At 39.6% G+C, this 14,412-nt stretch overlaps 1 protein-coding gene across 1 annotated transcript in view; it reads right to left on the reverse strand.

The window, feature by feature from the left end:
• AXDND1 (axonemal dynein light chain domain containing 1) overlaps window positions 1-14,412 on the reverse strand; it is a 136,145-nt gene that overhangs the window by 46,236 nt on the left and 75,497 nt on the right. Inside the window, exon 16 of the mRNA XM_069065463.1 lies at window positions 7,799-8,036. Within this exon, the coding sequence (XP_068921564.1) occupies window positions 7,799-8,036 (238 nt within the window). The remainder of the gene's footprint in view (window positions 1-7,798; window positions 8,037-14,412) is intronic.

Consider the following 14,412-nt stretch of genomic DNA (forward strand, 5'->3'; position numbering starts at 1 on the left):
TCTCTCTCTCTCTCTCTCTCTCTCTCTCTCTCTCTCTCTCTCTCCTCTCTCCTCTCTCTCTCTATCTCTGTCTCTCTTCTATCTGTCTCAGTCTCCTCTCTCTGTCTCAGTCTCAGTCTCTGTCAGTCTGTCTCAGTCTCTGTCTCTCCTCTCTATCTCTCACTCTGTCTCTGTCTCTCTCTGCCTCTCTCTCTGTCTCTGACTCAGTCTCTCTCTGTCTCTTTCTTCTCTCTGTCTCTCTCCTCTCTCCTCTTGCTCTGTCTCAGTCTCTCTGTCTCTGTCTCAGTCTCTCTTCTCTCTGTCTCTCTCCTCTCTTGCTCTCTCTGTCTCAGTCTGTCTCTGTCTCTCCCTCCTTCTCTCCCTCCCTCTCTTTCCATTTGTTGCTGTTCAGTTGTGTCTGATTCTCCATGACCCCATTTGGGGTTTTCTTGGCAAACATAATGAAGTGGTTTTCCATTTCCTTCTCCACCCCATTTTACAGATAAGGAAATTCAGACAAAGAGGGTTACGTGACTTGTCCAAGGTCATCAGATTTGAACTCAGGAAGGTGGGTCTTCCTAACTCCAGACCCAGGACTCTATCCACTGCACCACCTAGCTGCCCCATTTATAGACATAGAAGACTATTATAGAAAGGATAAAATCAGATTGCTGAATAAAACCATGATGTTGAGGAAGAATTAATTAAATGTTATATGTTATAAGGCATTTAGTTGTTTTACTAGATATTTCTTAAAGCACCCCTCTGGGACAGACCAGAATAAATAGCTCTTATTTTACAAATAAGGAGAACAGTCATAGAGGGATTAACTTATTGTGGTCAGATTTGGAATTCAAATTTTAGGTCCCTCAGACACTACTACTATTTTGGCCAAGAGCTCTAAATAAAACACTAGTGCTTTGCCTTGGATTTTGAGAGTTCTGGGACAAGTCAAGACTGCCATGTTTCTTCCAAGGAGGACTTGTGGACAGCAGAGACACAGATGAAGCTGCTCCCTCCACATCTACGAAGACAAGGCAACCTCACCTTCAAGGGTTGGAAAGTTGATTTGGCCTACAAACAACCTGACGTAATACTTAAAATCTCTAAAGGGGAGTCAGTAGCTAAAGTGAATTTTTATTTTTCATTATTACTTATCTACATGTGAATGCATGCATTACTACATACCATCAGCACTACATTTAAATGCAGAGTACTCATAATTCCTATAATATAAAGTTGGCAATGTTCTTGTTCATATTTCTGAAATTATATATTTTTAAAAATATGTTGAAATTTATCTTAATTATCTCAATTGCTCCCATTACTCCCAACAGCCCACAAAGATAGAGAAAGATATACTTTTACCCATGTAAAACATGGCTTTTACATATGTAAAACATTTCATCATTATTGTTTCATGAATCTGTCTTTCTAAGAGGGCAGCTAGGCAGCACAGCGGATAGAGCGAAAGACCTAGAATCAGGAAGACCTGAGTTCAAAACCTGCCTCACATCCTTTGCTAGCTATGTGACTCAGGGCAAGTCACTTAACCCTGTTTGCCTCAGTTTCCTCATCTATAAAATGAACTAGAGAAGGAAATGGCAAATCACTCCTGTGTCTTTGCCAAGAAAACTGCACAAAGAGTCAGACACAACTGAACAACAATGAATCTTTCTAAGATTCACATTTTATTCCAACCCTTCCAATTATTCTTTTTGCCTCTCTTTAGTGGCAGCTAGATGGTGCAATGAAGAAGGTATTGGGAACTAAAGTCAGGAAGACCAAAGTTCAAATCCATCTTCAAACACTTATTAGCTGTGTGATCCTGAGCAAATCACTGAACTGCTGCCTACTTTAGCCTCTTCAATTATAAAATGGGCCTAATATTCCCAGGGTTCTGGTGAGAATCAAATATTTGTAAATCACTTGTTTCTTTCCTTTGGGGTTTCCTTTAAGGGGTCTAGAGGCTGCATACCCTGGCAAACTAGAGGCTTAGATGTTCCTATAGCCAGCCAGCCAGCTATGTGGCACAGTAGAGAGAGTGCAGTGCCTGGAGTCAGGCAGACCTAAGTTCAAATCCAGCCTCAGATGCTTCCTAGCCATGTGGCTCTGGGCAAGTCACAACTTCTGTTTGCCTCAATTTCCTCAACTGTAAAAAGGGGATAATAATGTTTTATTGGGAGGATTAAATGAGATAATATTTGTAAAAACAGTGCTTAGCACAGTGCTTGGCAAAATATAGGCACTATATAAATGCTTATTCTTTCCCCTTTTCCTTTTCCCGTTTCCCAGGAGGATAGGACCCACATGGCTCTCATTAGACAAGCAGCCTTCCTAAGTTAATCATCAATTTAGCCATGGCAATGATTGTCAACCACAACTCACAATTCAGTCGATCAGCAAACATTAATTAACTACTATACACTAGACTAAGGTTGTGCTAAGGTTGGGGATACAAAGAAAGGCCAGAGAGAGCCCCTGGGACTTCAGATGATGTGACCAACAAGAAGGAGGACCAGACATTTTCTCTGAGTCCTATGACCCCTCAAACCTCTCCAAAACTGAAAATATGAACCAAAGATAAAACCAATTTATCTCTCTCCATGGTCTAGGACACCCAGAATTAAAAAGGAAACCAGAAAAACTAAACTGGCAGCTTCCTTGAGCTCATTCAACTTCCCTCCTATAACCACCACACCACTGGCTGCACTAACTGACCCAAGGACCCAAAACTTGGCTTGCAATAAAACTTAATCCCATACTTTGGTTCCCCCTCTTTCTTTTCCTTGCTGCATTGACCCCGTCTCCTGGCTGTGGGAGTTTGCTTAGGGGCTTGTCAAACAGCCAGTACATCCTCGCTAGCTGGCTGTGAGAGTGGGCATTCTTGCTTCACGCTTCTTGTATTTATTGGAAAAGGTTCTCATATATCCGCATTGCATATGATATTTACTTTTGATTTTAGATAGATTCTTTCAATGATATTATTAAAGGATCCCTCTATGCCTATACTTTGTAGGGTTTTTAGCATAAAAGAGTGCTGTACTTTGTAAAAGACTTTTTCTATATCTACTAAGATGATCACGTGGCTTTGGATGTTTTGGTTTTTAATATGATTATGTTGTTATTTTCCTAATGTTGAACCATCCTTGTGTACCTGGTATAAATCCCACTTGGTCATAATAAATGATTTCTTGGATAATTGTTGTATTCTGACAGAATTTTGCTTCAAATTTTTGATTCAATATTCAATAATAATATTGGGCTTTAGTTTTCCTCCTGTGTTTTATCTTACTCTGGCTTAGGCATTATGACAATATTTGTTTTATAAAAGGATCCTAGTAGGGTGCTTTCTCAGTTTTTGAGAGTAATTTATGAAGTGTGGGGATTAGGTTTGGTAGAATTCTCCTGTGAATCCAAAAGGACTGGGGGAATTTTCTTTGGTGGTTTCCTTTACAGCTAGATCTATTTCCTGTTCTAAGACTGGGTTGAGTTTTCTATTTGGTCTTCTGATAGGGTATTTTATATTTTTTCAAAGCATTCCTCTATTTCTTTTTGTAGTTAGCATATAACTATGCATAATATGTTCTGTTTTTTTTTTTTTAACAAAAACTCCTTCTGATTTGGGGGTTTTACTTTGCATCTCTGGGAAGTAGCCGCTACTATTATTCCCATTTTACAGATGAAGGAACACTGAAGCAGACAGTGGTTAAATGAATTGCTTAGGGTTGCACAGCCAATAAGTATTTGAGGCCATCAGGTCTTCCTCTGTGCCTGTACATAAGAGAAGAGGTGGTCAACCTACTACGTTTTCTATCCCTACCTGCTTTTTACTCCCCTCTTCTTTCTCTCTCGCCTTCCACAGAGTGTGGGAGAATCAGGTCATTGGCTTTAGTCATCACCCTCTAATTCAGCAGGAGGAAAGGCTTCAGTGACCTGAAGCTGCAATAATTGTCCAGTCCTTTTCTTGGACCAAAGGTGCTTAAGCCCCAAACTAGAATCTGAAAGAAAACTTTCTTTCTACTACCTTTTATCACTTGGTAAACCATCTTCTCTCCTTCACCTCCTCTCCTTCCTCCTTCCCCATTCCCACTCACAAAAATAAAGTCTTGTTTAAGTTTTTCAGGAACTTATGGAATTATTGAAGCATTAACTGGGTTGCACTGTGAGGCAGGGTTTGGCACTAGAGGTGAGGGTGTGACCTCCAGCCTTGGGAATCCTGGGATGTAACTACTCTTCCCAGACCACAACTTCCTCCACCAATGGGGTGGCCCAGAGGGCATGACCTTCACTGGGTCCAAGCATCTTTTCTATCCCACTCATCCCTGAAGCTGGAAGTTTCACTGAAACACCTGGCAATCTAAACCCCCTGAATCTGGTTCATAGCCACTCTGCATCCTGGAGGTGATGGGGATGATGTGTGGTCACCTGTGTAACCTGCATGGTCACCTGGGTAACCTACATGCATCCATTTAGGATCTCGTGAGGATCCTTACATAATGTATAATAAATGTGCTGTTGTTGTTGGGTTGGTTCAGTCGTGTCTGACTCTCCGTGACCCCCTTCTGAGGTTTTCTAGCAAAGATACTGGAGGGGTTTGCCATTTCTTTCTCCAGCTCATTTTACAGATAAGGAAACTGAAGCCAACGGAGTTCAGCTCAGGGTCACACAATTAGTAAGTGTCTAAGGCTGGATTTGAACTCAGGTCTTTCAGGTCCTCCTGACTCCAGGATTCTATCTACTCTGCCGCCTAACATAATAAATGTAATAATATATAAACTACAGATGACATGTACTGCACAGATTTATATTTGATATATTAAAAAGTCAAACAGTAAGAAAAAGCAGTGGCCTTCTATACCGCCATCTGACAATCAGACTGGAAATGTTCATCCTATCCTCTTTCTTTCTATACCACAAACCTTTCATCAACTTCTATTTCAATCCATCTGTATGCAATGATATTTATGATCAATCATGGTTTTATATGACACAGATCTGGAATCAGAAAGAGCTTAACGAAATAGAGAAAATGGGGCAGCTAGGTGGCACAGTGAATAGAGCACCAGCCCTGGAGTCAGGAAGACCTGAGTTCAAATCTGGCCTCAGACACTTGACACACTTACTAGTCGTGTGACTTTGGGCAAGTCACTTAACCCCAATTGCCCTCCAAAAAGCAAAAAAAAAAATAGAGAAATTTGTGTATAAAGAGCCTTCAGGCTACAGGGATGAGGAAAGGAAATGGGGAGAAAGTTAAATCTTCATGTCCTTTTCTCAAAGCAATGATAGCAGACAGCCGTGGCATTCTATTCCAACCTGTCATGCCCAGTTTAACAAGAAAGAACTGCAAGTACAGGAAGAAGCGCTAGCCAGGTCCCCACTCTCATTCCATTCCAAGATCCTTCGGAAGCGTTTCTGTTTCCTCGGCTGTCATGGCATGGAAAGTAAACTGGCTTCTGGCTGCTGCCCAGCACAGCACCCTGAGCCGCAGACAAGTGCTCTCCATTTCAGTCATAGCCCAGTTAAAATCTCTTGGACTTGTGGAAGTCCTACCCTGGCTCTCCAAGGCTTTGTGTTAGCCCTTCTCCCTGGGCAAGGAGAAAATGCTGATGTGGGGGATGCTATGTCCTAGGATTCACAGTTATGTTTCAGAACCTCCTGCCAGTAGGGGAAGCCTGAAGGCCTGGTGACAAAAGGCCATGTCAGACATTCTGGATTCCCTAGTCCCAGCTCAAATCCTTCCTTCTCCATAGGAAGCTTTCCCCAATCCCTGTCCATCCCTCAAGGGCAGTCTTTTGCCTTTGTGTCCTCAGGATTTAGCACAGTTCCTGGCACACAGTAGGTACTTAATAAAAGAGCCTATTGACTAACTGGATTCCAAATAATTTTGCTGCATTATTTGGGTGAGCCACTCATTGTTCATTAGTAAATGGAGGTTAATAGATTTGAGATTAAAGATTTCCAATATTGTTGGCAGACCAGACCCAGATGTTTACCTAATTTCCTGGCATTAAAAAAAATGACAGTCTTTCTTACTAAAGATACTCAAAAGCTCTGAACTTTTGGGGGAACAGCTAGGTGACATATTGGATTGGGTCTGAAATCAGGAAGACTTTGGGTTCAAATCCAGCCTCAGACACTTACTAGCTGTGTGACCCTTACTGCTGTTTGCTTCAGTTCCCTTATCTGTAAAATTGGGATAATAACAGCACCTATTTCCCAAGGTTGTTGTGAGGACCAAATGAGATAAGAATTGTAAAGTGCTTAGCACAGTCCCTGGCATACTGTAAGCCCTATTAATATGGTGCTTATCATTATTATTATTATGTATAATATATAAATATTATTATTATTTCCCTATCTGAATTCATCTTTTAGCTCTGACAGGCACTAGCAAGCTGGAAAAGATTATGTATCTATAATATTTGCACAAATAAATATGGTATATGGCAGAACAGGTTCTTTCAAATAAAAACTTTTTTTAAGAAAAAAAACAGGATGAGTTGAATATGAAGGGATGATATCTAAAAAATAAAATTAAGAGGTGAGAGAAGAATTTATTGGGAGAAAGAGAAAGGAGGAGATAGATTAGGGTAAATTATCTCATATAAAAGAGGCAAGAGAAAACTGTTACAATGGAGGGGAAGAACAGGAAGATGAAAGGGAATGGGTCAAACTTACTATCATTGAATTTGGCTTAAGGAGGGAATAACATACACACTCAATTGGGTATCTTATCCTACAGGAAAGTAGGGAGGTAGGGGATAAGGAGGGGAAGGATAGAAGGGAGGGAAGCAAACATTTTTGAAAAGGGATAGAGTCAAAGGAGAAAATGGAATAAGTGGGGGGGGCAGGATAGGATGGAGGGGAATATAATTGGTCTTTCACAATATGACAACTATGGAAATGATTTGGTTAACTGCACATGTACATTCCATATTTAATTGCTTGTCTTCCCAGTGGGGGCGGTTGAGGAGGGAGGAAGGGAAAAAATCTGGAACTCAAAGTCTTAAAAACAAATGTTTAAAATAAATTTTTGTTTTTTTACATGTAACTAGGAAATGAGATGTACAGGCACTGGGGTATAGAGGTCCGTCTTGCCCCACTAGAAAGTTAGGGGGGTGATGGGAGAGGATATAGGGGAGAAACGGATTGGGGGAAAGGGTATTCAGTGGGTTTGCTATTTTGGGGTGGGGTAGGGGAAAGATGGGGAGAAAAAACTGTAACTCAAAGTCTTGTGGAAATGAATGCTGAGAACTAAAAATAAATAAATTTTAAAAAAAACCCAGTTCCTGTGATATACTGACACATTCTACTTATCCAACATCATTGGGAAATAGGTCATTCCACATAATCGAATTTTCCAAAACACTAAGCCTTTTTTATATTATAACCATTTTGACTGTAAATCTAAGCTACATTATATGCTTAGTTGACTTTTTAAAATAATAAAATGAATATAATTTAACCACTTTTGAACAACTCAGAAACATTATTATAAACATCAGTGATTGTTCTGTGATTTATATAATTATATCCTCAGGGCTTAGTAATGTCAGTAGGGCTGTTAGTACCTACAGATGGTCAAATCTGTTGAATTCTTATGTCTGATTACCCCTTCCACAACCCCAACCATCACTGTATTGCTTCTGAACTGCTGTGGATTAAGATTTATAACCAAATTTATTGAGAACACTGCATTGGCTCAGTATTGATTTTTTATGCAAACTTGATATTTAAAAAAAATAGTCTTTTATGGCCTCCCCATATTAGGATGCATCATTCTACATAATGACATAATTTTCATTGTATAATTTACCATTTTCTCCTCCATTCACTCTTGATTCATATTCTCTGCACAGTCTTGAACTATCCTCATTAATCTCTTCCAGGAGACCCTGTTGTGAAGGAAACTCCCCATCTATAGATTTATGACGATTCATTATTGCTCTCCCATGCTCAGTCCAGGATCCTTGCAGGCGATAAGCAATCTTGAGGGTCTCTACCTTTTCAACTAGTTTATCTCCACCATAATTGTCAGCATCTTCAATCAACATCTAAAGAAAGAAAAGAATATAAAATCACTCCTTAAATAGCCAGTTAATGGGAGACTCCCTGGAGCTCTAATTAGTAATTACAACATGATTGGAAACTGCTAGAGAAAGTCATGAATGGTACTGACTGAATCCATTACAAATACCAGATTGGGTTCTCCACTTCTATATGGCAATCCTGACTGCCCTGCTATCACACTTACCACCCTATGTGTTCCTACCCAGTCCTTTATCCTCAAACTCTCAGTTTTACCCATACATCTCCAAGCAGTTTAATTTGCCTATCTCATTGAGAAAACTGAAGCTATCATGATTCTCTGTCCCTTCCTCCATACTTTAAAATCTCTGTCTCCAAAGATGAGGTGGCTCTTCCCCTTATCAAAGTTAACTCTTCCTCTCATGCCCTTGTTCCCATCCCCTTATACTTCTTTCTGGATCTTACTCCATGGGATAACTAGGTCACAGAATCATTCATTGGTGGATGGAAGGGATCTTAGAGGTTATCCAAAAAGGTTAATTAATTAACCCAGAGTCCCACAGCTAGTAAGGATCTGAGGTAGGATTCAATACACGTCTTCCTGACCTCACATCCATCTCTATTCACTAAGCCATGATGCTTCTCCCCATCGATCAATCAGTCCTTCTCTTTCCTCATTGTAAGATCACAGAATCACAGGATCTCAAGTGGGAGAGACTTCAGAAGCCACCTAATCCATCCAATAATAACTCAACAAGAATTCTTTTCACAGATTCTAAAAGTGGCCATCTAGCCTCTGCCTAAAGATCTCTAGTGAAGATGGAGCCCAAGGCACTACATTCCATTTTTGGATAGATCTAATTACTAGGAAACTTTTTCTTTCTTTCATCAAGCCTTAATCTGCCTCGCTACAACTTCTACTCATGGCTCCTAGTTGGGTTTTCTGGGTCTAAATGGAAAAAAATCCAGTCCCCACATGGCAACTTTTCAAATATCTGAAGACAATTATCATACCTCCTCACTCCTTCACTCCTCCCCCACATCTCTTCTCCAGACTAAATTAGCCAGAGTTCTTTCATTCAAGTAATTTTCTTATGGAATGTTCTCTAATCCTCTTGTCAACAGGCTCACCTTCTCTTAGATAAATTCTAGTTCATCCATGTTTTCTCTAAAATATGGTGCCCAGAAATGAACACAGTGTGGCCTGAACAGGGAAAAATATAACAGAACTATTACATCTCTTGTTTAGACATTCGCATGGTATAGCATGAGATTTTTTTGGCTGCCATGACAGACTAATGACTCATAATGGGTTTACAGTACACCAAAAACTCCCACAACTTTTTTTCCCCTAGAACAGTGGTCTAGATACACCTTCATTGGCTATAAGTGGGCCACCTATGTTCTAGGCTGTTGAAATTCTTTTGGATACATTTTCTGTTATACAATGCGCTTCAAAGCTTTATGTCAACTGCAAATTTGACAAATGTCATCAAAATTTTGCAAATTTCATCAAATGACTGAAGAAAATGCTGAACAGTATAGAGCCAAGGATGATTCCCCCCCTTAGATAAGTATAATTCAAGTTGATATAAACCCATTAAAGACAACTCCTTAGGTCCAGCCATTCAAACAGGTTCACATTCCCTTGGCTGCTCTATTATCTTGCCTTTATCTCTCCATCTTAGCCATTATAGGAGTCTTTCTGAAATACTTTGCTGAAATCTGAGAATGTTAGATCTACAGAACTCTCCAGAGCTTATAATGCAGTTAGTTACCTTGTCAAAAAAAAAATGAGGTCAATATGGACTTATTCATAATGATATTATACTGGCTTTTAATAATCATTGCTTCCCTTTTTTAGTGTTCACTACTATTCCTTTAATAATGTTCTTTAATCAAAGTCAAATTCAATGACCTAAAATGTCTAGGTTCTGTCTTCTCCCTTAAACAAAATTAGGACATTTGTCCTTCTCAAGTCCTATGTTACCTCTCCTTTTCTGTATGATCTTTCAAACATCACTGAAAATGACTGTAATCACAACTACCTGTCTTAGACAATAAACATTTATTAGTACTTACTATGTGCCTAGGCACTGTGCTTATTTCAATACCCTTAGATGTGCTTGATCTGAGTCTGTTGATTTAAATGCAATGAAAAGGCAGCTAGATGCTTTGTGACCATTTCCTCATTTAACCTAGGTTTCCATTTTTGTTCACATTCAAAGAGAAAAATTCTCCTTGTAAGAGGAAATAGGAACAAAATATGAGTTGAACATCTAAACCCCTTCATCATTATGTTATTGAAATTCCATCCTGTATCAATAGCAGTCCCATCCTTTCTTCAAACCTTATCTTGGCAACAATATAGCTCAAAATTTTTAAAAAATTATTCTTTACATTTAGCGCCAGCTTCAACTTCTTTTGGACTTTAGTATTCTTGGTGCAATCCTTTTTAAAAAAATATTTCTTTCTTTCTTTATTTTTAGTTTTCAACATTCACTTTTATAAGATTTTGAGTTTTAAATTTTGTCCTTCTCCTTTCCCTACCCCTCCCCAAAAAGGCATGCTATCTGATATAGGCCATATATGTACAATCATTTTATATTTCCACATTAGCCATGTTGGAAAGAAGAATTAGAACCAAAGGGAAAAACCACAAGGAAAAAAAAAAAGGAAAAACAGTATGCTTTGATCTGCATTCAGACTCCATAGTTCTTTCTCTGAATATGGATAGCATTTTTTCATCCTTAGTCACCTGTGTTTACCTCTCTCTCTCTCTCTCTCTCTCTCCTTTTTTATTTAGATTTTTCTTTTTGCTTTTGGGAGAATAGAAGGTAGGGCAATTGGGGTTAAGTGACTTGCCCAAGGTCACATGGCTAATTTTTGTGTTAAGTGTCTGAGGTTGGATTTGAACACAGGTCCTCCTGACTCCAGGGCCGGTGCTCTATTCACTGAGCCACTTAGCTGTCCTATACATATATATATATACTTTTTAATCTGATTTAGACATGAGTTCCCTGTACATCTACTTTCTCATTGAACACATTAACCTCCTTTTTCCTCATTAGGATTATAATTTTCCTTGTGTCATTGGAATTTCATTCTTAGGACCATTGCTCCTAGGAGGACTCTGTAGACTCGGTTGGTGTTAACCCCTTGGTGGACCAGTTCCATCTACACAAATCAACTTACTATACCATTCATCAGTCTTTGCATGCCAAGCTCCAGTCTTGAATTCCTCCCACCATCACTGCCTTTGCTCATACTCACATGACGCTGAACAAAGCTGGAGAAAATAATAAAACCATGATATAAACCTCAACTGGGCCTTCACTGCTGAAAGGCAATCCTTCTATACTTCCCTAATTAACTCATGATCCCACTGACCATAGCTGCTCTTCTAAACTTTTTCATTCCCCCTCAAACTTCTGATGGCTCTCTCTCCTCCCTTCCACTCAACTGAGAACCTTGTCTTCTATTTTACTGGAAAAAAAAATGAAAGCTCACTCTTCTCTTCCTCCTCATCTGTAGCAGCAAGCACCCTAGCATACCCAGGATGGCTGCTAGCACAGGTTCCTAGATCTGCTTTTCTAAAGGAAAGCAACTCAAAATGGGTTAACAATCTCACTTTAATCAAACAAACATATATCATTTACCTACTTCAGGGGGAAAAGTCAGCATCCTGAACTTCAGAGATTACAAACAGAAGTTATAAGCAGACAAAAAAAATACAGACAGAGAAACATATGAGCAGACAGGGCTTCCAGCTGTCTGACCATTACATCCACACCTAGTTAGTTACCAGAGAGGGAAGCACCAATATCTGGGTTTTCAAAGCCAGGGGGCTCAACAGCTGCCCAGAGTCTCGTCTAGCCAAATCATACAACTTTTCCCAAAGTGAGCCCCAAAGCAAAACCTCACATCAGGGTATATGTAGCCTTCTCCTGGGTCAGAGAATGTCACAACCCTCTAGACCCACTGCCCAATCACAAAGCAACAAGGTGTGGGCATTCCTGAAAAACAAGCCTCCTGCCACAGGCTCCATGTGACCACATTCAGCCTATTGGGGGCAGAGTATATTTTCAAATCAGGGAAGGTTCTCTAAGTCACTTAAGCCTATCAAAAGGCCAAGGGGCAGGGAAGATCTTACATTCCCATTCCCATAACATCATCTCACATTACTAAAATGTCTTCTGCTGCTGTTGTCTTCTTCACCTCTGTCTCACATGAAGAAGTCTTTCTTCTTGCTGAAACTAGCCCTTCTACCTTGCACAAGTGATCCCATTCTATCCTCTCTTCTCCAACAGATTGCCTCTTCTATTATCCCCACTTTGTCATTTATCTTCAGTCTCTCCCTGTCTGACAAAAATCTGCTTCCCTAAAAACATGGCTACATCTTCTCTCATCTTCAAATAACCTTCACTCAATCCATCTATCCCCACTAACAATCATCTCAGATCTCTTTGGCCTTTTACGGCTAAGCTCCTTGAGAAGTTCATCTACAATAGGTACATCCCCTGGAAAAAGAAAATTCTTTGTTCAAGATTTCACCCTGATATTAGCAAGACAAAACTCAGGAAAAAGAGAATTTTAAAAGTTTGTGAAAAACAGGTCATGGTAGTCAGCACCTTAATGGAATGATCACTAGAAATCAGCAAGAGATTCAAGATGCATCCAGTTTTTATTGACAGCTTCCCTAATGAGATAAAGACAATTTGGATAGGTCCATGTCAGCAAAAGTGGATGGGCCATTGCATCTCTGCACCTCCCCAGTTGTTGGTAAGTGAGGACTAACAGGTAGGGCACAACCTGCTACTATAGCAGGCAATCCCAAAGCTGCTGATTGGGTGGCAACTTCCCCAACACTAATTGACAAGCAGGACTGGAAACAATAGGTCACTGAGTTAGCATGACTTTGAATTATTCAACATTTCTATTTCAAGTTTTGAATTCTAAATTCTGTCCCTCCCCTTCCCCCTCTGAATACACATAACTTTCGATACTCCTTGCCTTTCTCTCATTAACTTTCTACAGTCTGACTTCTGACCTTATCATAAAACTGAAAACTACTCTCTTCAAAGTTACTACGGATCTTTTAACTGCCAAATAGAACAGCCTTTTCTCCAACCTTATCTTTCTTGACCTCTCTGTAGCCTCTCACCCTCTTTTCCCTCTGACACTCTCTTATTTTGGGGTTTTGGATACATTACTTTCTCCTGGTTTTCCTCACACCCATCAGACCACTCCTCCTCAGGCTTCTTGGATGGATCTTTATCCAGGTTACATCCTCTAAATATGGGTGATCTTCCTAAAGTGCAAGTCTGACCATGTCATCCCCCTTCCCAATAAATTCCAATGGCTACTTATCACCTCCAGGATCAAATATAAAATTTTCTGGCACTCAAAGCCCTTCATAACCCTCCCCTCTCCCCTACTTTTTCAGTCTTCTTATTCCTTACACTCCACCATGTATTCTTTAATCCATTGTCCTTCTTACTACTCTTTGAACAAGACATTCCATCTCCTAGCTCTTGGCATTTATCATTGGCTATACCCCATGCATGGGATGCTGACCCTCAGTCTCCTGGCTTCTTCAAGTCCCACCTAAAATCCTACTTGCTAAGGAAGCTTTTCCCAATCCCTCTTAATTACAGCACCTTCCCTCTCTTGATTATTTCCAGTGTATGGCAACTACAGCTTGTTTGTATACAGTTGTTTGCATGATATGTTGCCTCCTTCATTAGATTGTGAACTCTCTGGGGATAGAGACTGTCTTTGTACCCCCATTACTTAGCACAGTGCCTGGCAAATAGTTAGTGCCTAATAATTGTTTATTGACTGACTATAACCTTTGGTCAATGTAACCTACCTATTTTGTTTCTGATTGCTTTGATATTTACTCTACCTAAATCTAGCGCACTCTTCACACCTACATATTTTGACCACTGGGTTATTATATTTCTTTACATAAATATATCTTTTAAATCTTCTTTCCTTACACAAAGGTATTTTTCTTAAAATAGTACTCTACCAACTGTTTTTATCTATTCTGTTCCTTTCCAATAAAATATACCCTTCTAGAGTCATAATCTAGTCCAAAATCTCATCTCACAGTCTCAAGTGATGTCTCAGGCAAATTAGTCTCTTTGTATTAGTACTGCTGGTTCAAACCTGCATATAACCCGTACTATGTGCATTTATACATAGAAATGTAAAGAGATGAGCTTGTTTATTTTATTTTGTTTTGCTGGTTTCCCTTCTTGGTTACTGTCTTCTATGAATTATTAGTCCTCTCTTCTGGCATTCTTCCTTTGTTTTATGTATTATTCTCTGTGGTACCATGTTACTAATAATTCTACTGGCAGTTTTCTTCTTCTGACTTTTCAGCTCAAAGTCCTC

This window comes from Petaurus breviceps, unplaced genomic scaffold (assembly GCF_028583685.1).
Source record: "Petaurus breviceps papuanus isolate PSGF00001 unplaced genomic scaffold, PetGlider_PUasm1.0 90692, whole genome shotgun sequence".
NCBI lineage: Eukaryota > Metazoa > Chordata > Mammalia > Diprotodontia > Petauridae > Petaurus > Petaurus breviceps.